At 39.8% G+C, this 13,702-nt stretch overlaps 1 protein-coding gene across 1 annotated transcript in view; it reads left to right on the top strand.

The window, feature by feature from the left end:
• The window catches only part of CFAP46 (cilia and flagella associated protein 46), a 98,547-nt gene extending 85,121 nt beyond the window's left edge, over positions 1-13,426 (top strand). The window contains exons 54-60 of the mRNA XM_081328586.1: positions 2,132-2,192; positions 3,476-3,511; positions 4,247-4,346; positions 5,572-5,684; positions 7,680-7,761; positions 9,389-9,525; positions 12,864-13,426. Coding sequence (XP_081184712.1) covers positions 2,132-2,192; positions 3,476-3,511; positions 4,247-4,346; positions 5,572-5,684; positions 7,680-7,761; positions 9,389-9,525; positions 12,864-12,991 — 657 coding nt within the window. The 3' untranslated portion in view covers positions 12,992-13,426. The remainder of the gene's footprint in view (positions 1-2,131; positions 2,193-3,475; positions 3,512-4,246; positions 4,347-5,571; positions 5,685-7,679; positions 7,762-9,388; positions 9,526-12,863) is intronic.
• The last annotated feature ends 276 nt before the right edge of the window (positions 13,427-13,702 follow it).

Genomic DNA, 13,702 nt, shown 5'->3' with positions numbered 1-13,702 from the left:
AGCAATATCAATCCAGGATTTTCAATATAATTTAGACAAAATCCAGACAAAAAGAAGAAAACTATTCTTCCTCTACCCAAGATCTCTCAACAGTGGAGTCTGAAATAATGGGCAGTTGCATTTTTCCCAGTCAGATTAGAGTCAGCTGAATTTGGGGGGGGTGGGAACTGGACTTAGTGCTGGGGTCCCCAACCTGTGGGCCCTGGCCCAGTTGTGGGCCGTGGCCTGCAAGCACACATGTGCACACACACCCCCTCACTTGCATTAGCGCTGCAGCCACGGGGCATAAAAATGGGACGATGCTGCACCTCGGGGCATGAAAACAGGCTGCCGCCATGCCGCGAGGTCCAAAAATGGGCGCTGCTGCACTGCAGGGTGCAAAAATGGCCCGCCGCCACACTGCAAGGTGCAAAAATGGATGATGCTGCACTGTGAGGTACAGAAATGGGCTACTGCTGTGCCGTGGAGCATAAAACTGGGGCACCGCCACATCACGGGGCACAAAAACAGTCTGCCGTCGTGCTGCAAGGTGCAAAAACGGCCACCACCGTACTGTGGGGCACAGAAACAAGGCACTGCACCACGCAAGAACGGGGCAGGGCTAGCAAGTATCACATATCATAATTTGGAGTTGGTATGCTCCTACAAGAGACCTACGTCCAGCTCCCCTGAATTCTGTTGACTCTTATCTAGTGCCAATTTGCCTTGTCCATTAATAGATTCCTGTGTATAGGTAGCATGAAATAAACTCATAGCACAGGTAGTCCTCGTCTTACAACAGTTCCTTTAGTGACCATTCAAAGTTACAACGGCACTGAAAAAAGTTTTCCACACTTACAACTGTTGCAGCAGCCTCGTGGTCACGTGATCAAAATTCAGACACTTGGCAACTGACTCATATTTATAACAGTTGCAGTGTCCCAGGGTCACCTTCTGAGACCTCCTAATGAGCAAAGTCAATGGGGAAGCCAGAGTCATTTAACAACCATATTACTAATTTAACCACTGCAGTGACTCACTTAACAACTGTGGCAGGAAAGTTCGTAAAATGGGGCAAATTTCACTTAACAGCTGTCAGGCTTAAGAACAGAAATTTTGGGCTCAATTGTGGTCGTACCTCAAGGACTACCCATACTTTGAATTCTATCCTGGTCCCTGGTTTCTTGCACCTGACATTAGTCAACTTAGGATGGCAATTTCAGCAGTCCCAGTTTCTCCCATTAGGTCAGGTAGGCAACCTTGGCTCTTTTATGACTCGTGGACTTCAACACCAGGAATTCTGGGAGTTGAAGTCCCCGAGTCATAAAAGAGCCAAGGTTGCCTACCCCTCCATTAGGTGAATCCTGCCTGGTTGCAATGTCCCATCTGGTTGCATAATCACTGTTTACAACCTCCTGCCAGTTTCCTCATTGCCTTTGTTTGTCAGAAGCCAGCAGTGAAGATAATAAATATCGATCATGAGACTATAGGGCGCCATAACTGCGAGCCAGTTGCCAAGCATCTGAATTGTGATCTCAGGATTCCAGAGACACCATGACAGCTGCAACTTTAAGAAACACTCACAAGTCCCCCTTGTTCAGTGCTCTTGTAACTTCAAATGGTGACTAATGAGTTGTCGTTAAATGAAGACTACCTGTAAAAACAAAAAAAGGAAGTCTGATTTTTCAGCTGAATTCTTATGGGTCACGTTCAGGAAAAAAAAACATTAAACATTTTTATGTGTTTTTTTAAAATTTCCTATTTAGAGCATTAATTAGACATTTTCAGTAGATGTGTGTTTCATAAAGAGCAGGAAAAATGGAGATACAATTGAGAATTACTTGAGAGAAACATATAATTTCTCTCACTCAGCTCAGTTCCTCATGAGGTTTTGCCCATCTTCGGCTTTTTCATCCTGCCAGCTGTATAACTCTAGGTAAATGTGATGTCTTTTTTTCATCAAGAAAAAAAACGTGCCCTTTCTCGTATATTAAAAAACCTCTGGAGAAGCATAAAATTATGTTCACTTAGATTAATAAAATAGTTCAGTGTTATCTGAATTTCAAATGTAGGTTTTTTGTTTAGAGAAATTGTTTTTTTCAGAGGTGGGGTTGTTGCATGCCAAATTAAACTGTTTCTTATTATAAAACAGCCGTCTCTTAACCGTATTCTGCCACCCAATTGTATTTCCATTGATGTCCACAATGTGAAATGTATCCTTTAAAAGTAGCTGTTCATCAGACTATCCAAAGAATGAGTTTTTCATTGAACTTTCATAAATAAGGTTCCCACAAGATATGTTACCTTGAGTTTCTAGGATGGATGGATGGATGGATGGATGGATGGATGGATGGATGGATGGATGGATGGATGGAATTAAATCAAATTTCAGAGCTAAGAAAATATACTCTTAATAGAGCAAAATGTCTGACTTAACAATGGCAACTGCAGAAATGCAAGGATGTTCCTCATACTACATGTATGTTTGTTATCTTATACCAGGGGTCAGCAACCTCAAACAGTGAAAGAGCCACTCGGAACCGGTTCCCTCACAAAAGGAAAAACTGGGAGCCGCAAAAAATATGTGCGCATGCGCGCACATGCGCACATGCGCAGAACAGGGTTTGACTGAAGAGTAGAGCCAAGGCGAGATATACACCTACCCTGCATATTTGAATTGATTGGTTGAACTTTTTTAGTCCCACTTTTTTTTTTGGACTGCACATGGCAGAGGACCAGGAGCCGCAGGAGACGGCTGAAAGAGCCACATGCGGCTCCGGAGCGGCGGGTTGCAGACCTGTGTCTTATACTATTTCTATACACATAAATCATATGGATAGCATGCAATAAATAAAAACAAAACTATAAAACATACCTCTATGGAAAACACAACCAGCTGGTAAAATATAATAACAGCAGCCTATCGTAGATTAAGATCCAGAAATCTGGCCAAAGATTATCATTTTAAGCTTCCTTCTTGAATATCATCAGGAATAAATTTAGAATTAGGGTGAAGATACAAAGTTCAAGTGAATGTTTGCTAGTATTCCCAGCTAAGGAGGCATAAATGTGAGAAAGTTATTCAGTGTGAATTTTGAATAACTAGAAAAGGAGAAGTGAATTTCTGTTACTAGGATAGGAAAGTAGGGCATTTCATGATGGGAGAACAGCCGGGGTATGTGGAATGGGAATCTGTTGATCCACATTACTAGAAAGCAGTAAAGAGCAAAGAGGATTTGGCGGCAATGGAAGGGGAGAAGAGAATCAGAAGTATGATGGTGCTGACAAAATTACATTCAGATAAGTTGGGGTGGTGATAATATTTCTTTGAAAGAGATACTTACTCACTGTTGGCCTGTTCTTCAAACCTAGTGGGCCTATTTTCCTGCAATATTATGACTGAGGATATCTTATAAGTAGGGAGCATTATAGAACAGGCCAGTTCAGCCTGGCCCATTTCTCACCTCAGTTACGCATTCTTAATTGTTTGTCTCAGATATTGTGGATCCATATAATGATGGCCGAGAAGATGGTAAGGCTGCTAAACCTGTTTAACCATGAGAAGTCAGCCTGTTTTATGCTTTGTGTTTTCTTTTTCCAACATCATAGAAATCACTTTTATAGGCAGCAAAGCTAAGACTGATGTTAAAAATTAATAGTCATTCTTATGTCCCGCCCCAGTATAATAAGAATATGTAGTGTATTACAAGCTTATATTACATTCCAGTAGGTGACTAGCAATTCTCTGTATCAAGTTCCCTCTGTAATGGAATGTGTGCATGACCTTGGGGGATGAGGGAAAAGATGCTGCTTAGGAGAAAAAATCAGACAAGAGTGGAGGGGGAGAGCCGCAAGGGCTTAATGGGTCAGAGAAAGAAACTTAAGGACCTGCCCTGATTGGTCAGATTGTTTAAAGCGCTGGTGGAAAATTTGTACCTTCAGATTTGCAAGGTTTTGTTAATGAAGCCTTACAATAAAGTAGATTTAGCTGATCTGGTTATATTTCCTGACTGCTTTACCCTGATTTCCTGACTGGTTTACACTCATTATAATGTGGGCAAAGTGATGTTTACAACTTCTGTTTATTGCTATCCAGTATGAAATCAAGCATTATAAATCGTTGTGCAGGCTACTTAGTGGAAAATATTGGGGATGTAATTTTTGCGTGCTTATTTACAAACCTGCCTTTATTATATTGTTAGTTAACAACTATTTAGAGTTGGAAAGTCTAACAAATGCTAATACCTTTTTTAAAAATATTATATAGAATTGGAAAATCCTGCAAACAATTTTAGAGCAATCCTAGAAAAATTTGAGCCATTTACCATTCGTTGGGAAGGCATAATGGGTGATATACACTTTCCAAGGTATGTATGTTCATTAGGAATAGGTGAATTCATTTCTGTTTATTCCCCTTTTTTTCATTTTTGTGAATCTGTCTAGTTTCATTTGCTGAAAACTTGAGGGTTTTTTTTAAAGGTTTGCATTAAAATATATATTTGAGGGGCAAAATTTTACAGTCATGCATTTTTGTTTGCAGTTTATCCTAACAGATATATTTAAGAAGAATTTTCCGTGATAATCTGCCTCATATTATTTTCATGAAGACAGATTGCTCTTGCTCTCTGTAGTTCTATTTCTCAGTCTTTTATAGAGCCACAGTTAATAAATCAGAGCAAAACATTAATAAAATGCACCAGATAGTGTACAGTGCAGGCTTTTGCCCATGTGTAAAGTATCCTTTTCCTAGTCTCATTGTTTGCAATTCCACCACCAGGAGTTGTTAGGCTAGAACACAATGCCAATATTTCCACTTTCAAACAATCTTTTTCCTTTTATCCATTTTTAATTAGAGAATCACATTGCAATATTTGAAAAGGGATAAATTCAGTATGATACCAACATTTTCATTTGTCTGTTGATTTTAGAATTAAAGAAGTTTGTGTGTATATATATATGTAAAAAAACCCTAAGAGATTATTCAGAAAAATTTTTAGTCTTAAAAGAATATAGTACATTTTTAATGGAAAGAATCACAGTATTTTAAATCAATCAAAGTTTACATTTTTTTCAAAACTCATGTTGAAATGAGTAGGATTCAGGATACCTTACGATACTTTTTAACCAGAGTGCTGCAGTCTTTCATAACAAAAGGACTGAAGTGGATAAACTAATTGAAATAATATACCGTAGAAACCAATCCAAATAATGTTTTAAGTATGTCCATCTCTAATGCTGATATTCTATGACATCTGTAAAAATTAAATTATAATTTTTTTCCGTCCCATATTAGCTGTAGAAGTATTCTAGACTGGCTGGAATAAACAATTTGGCATAGCTAGGAGACTGTGAGTTCTAGGCACGAAGGCAGCTGGGTGGCCTTGAGCCAGTCACTCTTTCTTAGGCCTAGGAAGATACACAATGGCAGACCATTTTGAAATCTTGCCAAGAAAGGTGCAAGAGGGGGGGGGGAGAGAGATACCCCTGCAATGAAGGTTGCATTTGTTGTAGTACTAACACACTTTGTTGTGGTTTTCCCTCTAAATAGAAAATAATGTTAAAATTAAATTTTGACTTTTTCCCCCCCTGCAGTTACACAGAATGGGAATACATATTGAATAACTGCAGTATGCTCTTTTTCTCTGCAATGGCAAGATTCCTCTCCCACGTAGCACTTGACAAGCTAGTTGCTATGAACATCCCAGGTGATTCACTTAAGCCTGAAAAAGCGCTTTCCTTTTTCTTTGTAGAATGTATTTCTTTTTCATTGATTCAGATCTACTGTTATGTTATTCCTGGGTCTACTGTCAATGTTCCTATTCCATACAGGTAGTCCTCAACTTATGGCTAGTTGTGTAACAAGAGCCCAAAAGTACAGCATCCTTGGAAAGGATGTAAAGCACTTCCGGCAATCTTAAAACATTATGTCCCCCACCCCATCCCCAAGACCGGGTGCTTGGCAATCTGTTTGCACTTATGACCAGTTGCCAAGCACCCTGCAATCATGTAATCGTCCTTTGCAGTCTTCTCTGCCAACTTCTCTAGAAAGTCTCCCAAAGATACTTCAAAGAAAAACAAGAAAGTCCAGTTGCCTCATGAAAAAGCATCTTTGGGACAACCATGACCTGGATGACTGAGAATCTCCATATACATTCTCTGGCAGTCAATAAGGAAGCTCTTGGGGAAGATTGCAAGCTGATGCCTCCTGTCACGCACCTGAGATTACCACCACCACCACCACCACAGGTAGTAAGAAATTCCTCCAAAGGTCTGCAAGAACAGAAGTCCAGTCCTGCAGATCTGAGTCCCATTTCTGCAGCCTCTCAAAGGAATTGTTCTGTTCCTGCCTACAACCGGCCCTGTTTGTGTGTCAGGGACAACCCTTTTTTCCTTTGTACAGTCAATAGGCTGTACAAATTTATTTACAGTTCAAACAAAAAAGCAAGAGAATATTTCCTTCAATAAAAGAATCAAAATATCAAACAAGAGTCAACAAACAAGAGTTAAACAGAAGTAGCAAGAACAGACCAGGATTCTCTTAGAATGTCTCCAAATGGTTGCCTTCAGCAACCAGCCCCGCCCACACCTTCCCCTTTTATTATCAGTCCCAAGGTGTGGCTTCTCACTGCCTTCTTCTCCTCCTCTCACTGAGTTGTCTCATTGATTTTCTCTGCTCTGCTCTGCTGGATTGCCTTCTGCTTCTAGCATCTCTGAACAGATTCAGCTGTGACTTTTCTGAGTCTGACACCTCGTACTCACACAGCTGAGCCTCATGAGGAACATGACTGGAGGGGCCAGGCTGAGAGTCCTGCAGTGCATCAGAGCCTCCCTCTGACACCAAAGGCTCTCCAAACCCCTCCTCCTCCTCCTCCTCAGCTTCATTGGACTCAGCTGCTGGGAGCACAGGCTGACACTGAATCACAACAGGAATATCCCTCTTTGCACAAAGGGAGGAGAACTCCTCCAAAGGATTGCAGGAGCAAGATCATATCCCAAAGATCTGAGTCCTGTTTCTGCAGCGCTTTGAAGGAGAAGGGGACTCCTTCAAAGAGCAACAGACAAAGAAGTGAGATCCCAAAGATCTAGCCCTGTTTCTGCAACCCCTCGACGGAATTTATCTCCATGCATGGGGGAGAGTGGAATTCTTCTGAAGGGCTGCAGAAATTTGGGTCAAATCCCCAAGAGTCTGGTCCTAATTATGGTCATAAATCAAGGACTACCTGTATTGACTATGTTGTGTTCTGTCGCAGCTTACCTTAGCTTTGCCTATTTCTGCCTCTTCTCTCTTTGTTGCTTTAGCTGACTTCCCTCTTTATTTCCCCAAAATGAGAAAAGAACCTCTATTTGCTAATCTCTGGACTAGCAGAAATAGAGAACAAGTTTTACGGTTAGGAAATGTTGCTCCCAAATTATGTTGCTCCTTGATTTTGACAATTATTTTCACTCTTTTTTCCCCTAGCTTTCCTTTTTTTCTCTTCTCTTTCTTGCTTCCAAGTCTCTTGACAGGCTTCTATTTGCCCAAGCTCATCTCTGTTCCTTTCTGCCAAAAGATGTCCTCCCTTCTTCTGATGTCCCAGATATTACATACCACAAGATTCTGGAGATTCCTTGATCTTTAAGAATGGCTTAGGAAGAGTCTGCCCTCACGCCTTGAGGTGCTCCTGACATGACCTCAGCTTTGCTGTTTCTTTCTTCCTCAGAATGCCAATTGATTATACTCTCAGGACGTGTGCATTCCAAACCAAGTCTTATACGTTTAAGAAACCAAGATGAAGGAAGAAGGTAAAATAGATGTTACAACATACAGTATATCTTATGAGAGAAAGGAATGCAAGATAAACCTGAAGATAAAGTTACATTAAGCTTTGACATTCTACATTTGATGTGCATTTAATATCAACATACTTTTACTTTTTTAAAAGCATGTCTGTTAAGTTTGCTTCTGTTGACAGTTAAATTCCTCACTCCATTTTTTCAAAGTTGAAATCTCAGGGCTGATATACTACAATACACAAATAAGCTGCTACTTGCAGTAGAACTGTCCATCATATCCCCATGTATCACACCTTTGCTCCGCGAGCTGCAGTGGCTACCAGTTGTCTTCCGGGTGAGGTTCAAGGTGTTAGTAATGACCTACAAAGCCCTTCATGGCATGGGTCCGGAATACCTTGGGGAGCACCTGCAGCCGGCATCAACTTCCCTCCGCCCAGTACGCTCCCACAGAGAGGGCCTCCTCAGGGTGCCACCGGTCAAAGAATGCCGACTGGTGGCCCCCTGAGGAGGCCCTCTCTGTGGGTGCACTGGATTTATGGAACCATCTTCCGGTCGAGCTCCGGATGGCGCCCAATCTCCGCTCCTTCCGGCGCGATCTTAAAACCCATCTCTTTAAACAAGCTGGCCTGGCCTGATGGGACGGGGTGGGATTTTTATAAATGAACTTCTATTTTTAATCTGTATTAATTTATTATGGGCATTGTTTAATCACGTTTTAATAATTTTTAATTTTTGTATCTAGTTTTTATGTATTGCCCTGTTCACCGCCCTGAGTCCTCCGGGAGAAGGGCGGTATATAAATTAAATTAATAATAATAATAATAATAATAATAATAATAATAATAATAATAATAATAATAATAATAATAATAATAATAATAATAAATTTACCCCAGAAGGTCTGTTATCATCCAGAGTAGAATTGAAGTATTATGGAAACATGCAGCTGAGTGCATTATGGATACCAAATTGCTATTTGTTTATACTTACTAAAATATTATTTTCATCTGTGACTTAACCACAACTAGATATTCTATGAACAATTTCTCATAATGACCTTATATTATTACACCTTGGGAATAAACCATATGGAATAAATAAAATCTTTTGACCTTGGATTTTCAGTTTTGAATACTGCAAACCAGGGCAAAATATATGTGTTCTGATTGTTTTGAGGATTGGAATAAAACTTAGTTATTCCACTATTTTGATTGAAACAGCCTCCAAATGGAGCTTCAAACGCATCATGCTGGATTTCAGTGTTACCTTCTTAAAACAGAAAGAGTGTTCTGAGAATGTTTTAAATTTTTAAAAAAGCACTTGAACTGCCCAGATTTTGTTCTGATACAGCATTTGCCAACTCAGAATATTTTGTTGGAACGTTTTATTCTGAACAAAACTACATGTTTCACTCATGTCCTTAACATCTACATAGCATGTTACAGCTTTTCATAGCTTGCATATCCCATATTTAACTCCCAATTTACTGATGAGGAGCAAATAAGAAAATTACAATTACATTTTAGCAGTCTAGCTGTGGTGACAAAATTTGAATGCACTTGTTTTTGCCTGTTGTATTCAAGTTATTCAAGAATGTGATTTTATATTTTAAGTTTCTTGATAACTTTTTTTTTAGTTCTTTGCGCTTATCTCTGGAGAAGACAACTGCAACTGCAATCATTCTAAGCCTTATTGGAGTGCGTTCTGTCATAATCAACCAATGGTTTACTACCCTGGAGCAAAATACAATGCGATTAGAACATTTATGTGAAAGTATGTAGAAGCAATCTCAATGAAAAACATTATTCTACTGCATGTCATTTTGTTTTGATTAATATCTCTATTTTTAGAAAGTGAAGCATCCAGATCAGGGGTGCCAAACTGCTGGCCCGCAGGCCGGATGAGTCATGCTGAAACCACACCCACCCCAGCTCCAGCAATGGGAAAAAAGTCACGATACGTCACGACACATCACATGATGTGGCAAGTTTGACACCCCTGATCTAGATTCTTAAAGATTTTCTTGCATCAAGTGATCTTTTTCTTAAAAATCTCTACATGTTTGCCAGGGATCCCTGTATGATACCAAGAATTGTGGAAGTCCTTATATTCCCTAAATCCATGCAGGGCACTTGTTAAGCAAGTAGAACTATAATTGACAAGTAAAATCATATACCCGGTGTTTTCTGTAACTGTGAATTACATGTAATCTGTAACATTTCCAAAAATGTTTGAACCATGAAAAATAAAATCCAGTGGGAACTTAGGAAAAATAAAAGGGTTTTATGATGCTTTACACATTTGCTTAACTGTTAGTTGCCTATATCAAATTATGTTTTCTATAGTAAAAGTGGTGAATCTAGGCAAACAGCATGTGTAGATTTGAATTTACTATAAACAGTGTTCCTCTCCTGTAGCTAGGTCATCACAGCTCTTTGTGCAGTAGATAATTTTGTTAAATATTTGTTTAATAAAAATTCACCTTTAATTTACATACAGTAGCTTATGAAAAAAAACATTAAGATACTATAACTGAAGACAATTGCATTATTTGCATGCTGCTTTCTTGTTTGGTGGATTCTAAGAAGAAGATATAGGAGAGGCATACAACTTTTGTGAAGATTTGACCTTTGGAATAAATTGGGAATTTAACATCTTGTTTCCCACCTATCTTCCTAGAAAAATATATGACTGGTTCCCTGTTCTAGTGTACTTAAAGCCTGAATGGGCTGGCAAGGCAGGAACAAATCCATTGTCAGCAGATCTTGCAAAAGACAAGTGCACTGGCCATTACTATTGCACCTGCCATTGTTAAATGGTAGTTTTCCAAGGAAAGAGATACTGGGACAAGCATGTACTTGCCTATTGCTACCAGCAATTGTAGAACATTCTGATAACAAATCTTTAAGGGATGATCCCTAACTAATCAACATAGCTACAGTATGTCGGGAGGCTCCCCTGTTAACAGCTCAAGCCAGAATCTTACTTTGTTTTCCCTGAATGTCGACTGCAAACTTAAGTATGCTTAGCACTGCTACATAAAATTAAATCCAAAAATCAATGCATTTTCACTAGTCCAGACTGAATGTAGATTTGGCCTGTTAGCTCAGATAAAGTATCAAGTACTAAGTTTGAACAAATCATTATTTATACTTTTGCAGCCTGAGTGCAAGAGGCAGAGCCAACTGCCATGAATGTGGGCCCATGCCAGCCAAAGTGTAGCCATTTTGAATCTAAGATCCATGACCTTAGAGAATAGATAATGAATAGCAGGTTTGGTTCATTTGTAATAAGTGAGAAGTGGTTCCTGTATGTCCAGCAAGTCTTGATTATGTCCAAACCCTGGACAGCCATTTCTCCAATCAAATTTGTACTTTCAAAAATGCTTGAATCAAACACTGAGTTTGCGTTTAAAATCAAAGGCAAAGAATAATCACAATCCAGGTGAGAGCTCTGAGCTAGCTTTGAAGGAAATTACCATTGCCCACCATCACTGCTTGCCCTAGTAAGGTTGCAATGCAGGTAATCCACACTTAGTGACTGCCTTGTACGGCAACTGTTCATAACTACAACATGATGGAAAAAATAATTTTGCTTATATTTGCAACTCTGTTAAGCAAAGGAAAGGAAAGCTGTGAAGTGAGATCATGAGCCCAGCTGTGGTTATAGTTAGCAGTCACTTCGCTTAATGATTGAATTGTCTCAATTGTGGTCACTAAATGAGGGCTACCTGTAAATTGATGCTACAAATTATTTGTTTACGGGGGTGAGATGTGGGGTGCTTTACATATAGTAAATGCCTAAAGACATTTATTTTAATGCTCTCTGTTACACCCAATGTGTTACACATATAACACTATATGTAAGGACCTGCCTCAACTAGGTCTCTCTGGGTCTTTGGGGAGGTCGCACTCGCTGTAGAGATGCTGCAGGGGGGGGGTAACCACTGCTGCTGCCTCGGTCACCACGGGTTCTTCTCCATCGGCTCTTTCCTCTGTTTCTTCCTCTGGAGGAAGGAAGCTGGGCTTTTTAGTTCCTCAAAGCACTCTCCCACATATTCTATGGTCTGCTTTAAGACTGCTTCCACCAGCTCCAAATTTGGATCCGCTTCCTCTTTTTCGGGATGGGTAGGCTACGGATTTTTCTTTTTAGCTTTTTTCTTTCCTCCACCTCATGTGATGGACGCTTTCTGAGCCCTTCCTTTCTGGTCTTCTTTCTTTCCGACCCCAAGCGACCACCTAGCTTGATCGCCTTCTGCCGAGGGTCCTGCTTCTTCCAGGTCCCTGGAAGTGCCTTCCTTGGACTCTGCCAGAGCGATGGCTTCGCTCCAGGTCGCCATCTCGCCCCCTTCCATTCCGCTGGTAGGAAGAGACAGGTTGATTGCGACCCACCTCGCTAGGGCAGCTGCCTCTCTGGGTTGGGCACTATGCAGTCCTTGCTTTATGTAAGGACCTGCCCCAACTAGGCCTCCCAATTTAGCAGAACTCTTGAAACGGGCATTGTCTCAAAAGGGATAGCAGGGAAAACAAAGCGAGGTCTGAGGGAAAACCCGCCCAAGCAGTGTATCAAAAGCAGTATTCGTTGCTCCTTCACCCCGGGTCCCAGGGTCCATTTGAATCCTAGCCAATCCACAGGTGGTAACTGGCCCCTTTGGCGTGCCCTTCAAGATCTCTCTCACTTTCTCTCTGGCTGCAAACGCCAACTGTCTCTTAGGTAAGGGTGATGTTATTCAGCTGCATTCCAGCTCCTGAAGGAAGGGCAGCGTGGCAACATGGCAAGACAGTGCAAAGCATCCCCCAAAGCATTTCCCTCTCCCAACAGAATGGCAGCCCCCCCCCAAAAAAAAATGCTTATAAAAGCATGTATACGATAGATAGAAAGTGGAGTAATACATTTATTTGGGGATCTGACACTATATGTTGAATCTGCGTATGTTTTATTGTATATATATATATATATATATATATATATATATATATATATATATATATATATATATATATATATATATATATATATATATATATATATATATATATATATATATATATATATATATATATATATATATATATATGAGTCTTAATTAAACAACTGCTCTTGTTTTGCAGATTTCATAAAAGTAGGCAAAACAACTGGACAGGCTGTTCGTCTTCTTCAGAGGAAGAAAACACTCTGGGATGAGCCACCAGAAAGTAAATTGTTTATTTTTATATTTTTTTATTTTTTTATAATATAAAAGTGTATCCTTGAATTGTACTGTTTGTCGTAGTGAAGAAAACATACAGTTTCATCCATGTAGAAAGTAACAACTGGGACTAAGGAAGCTAATTGCAAAATAATATGAGCAAAAAAATACTGCATCTGTCTTTACATAAAAAGAAAAAAAAACAGTCCAACCTATAAAAAATAGACTGTAAAATGAAGATTAGGAATATAAGCCAAAATAAGCAAGAAAATGGTAAGAGAACAACTATGCATTCTAGACCAGTTCAAATCACCAGGACCAGATGGATTACACTCCAAGGTTCTGAAGGAATTGGCAGACTAACTTACAGAACCACTGAACTATATCTTTCAAAGCTCCTGGAACACTGGGAACTACCAAAGGACTGGGAAAGAGCTTATGTAGTTTCTATCTTCAAAAAGGGGGGGGAAATGGAGCCAGGAAACTACAAACCTATCAACCTGACAGGAATACCTGAAAAAGATTCTGGAAAAGATAATCAAGCAACAAATCTGCGAACACTTAGAGGCAAACCTGGGTTTGCCAAAAAGTGATTATGTCAGACAAATCTTACCACATTCTTTGACAAAGTGACAAAATTAGTGGACCAAAATTAGTGGGTATAATTTACTTGGACTTCAGTAAGGCATTTGATCAAGTTCACTTAATAAGAAAATCATGGTGGCGCAGTGGTTAGAATGCAGTATTGCTGGCTAACTCTGC

Source organism: Vipera berus (assembly GCF_964194415.1).
Source record: "Vipera berus genome assembly, chromosome: 5".
In the NCBI taxonomy this organism is placed as follows: domain Eukaryota; kingdom Metazoa; phylum Chordata; class Lepidosauria; order Squamata; family Viperidae; genus Vipera; species Vipera berus.
Note: the sequence above shows the minus strand (reverse complement) of the source record. Positions and strands in the feature narration are given on the sequence as shown.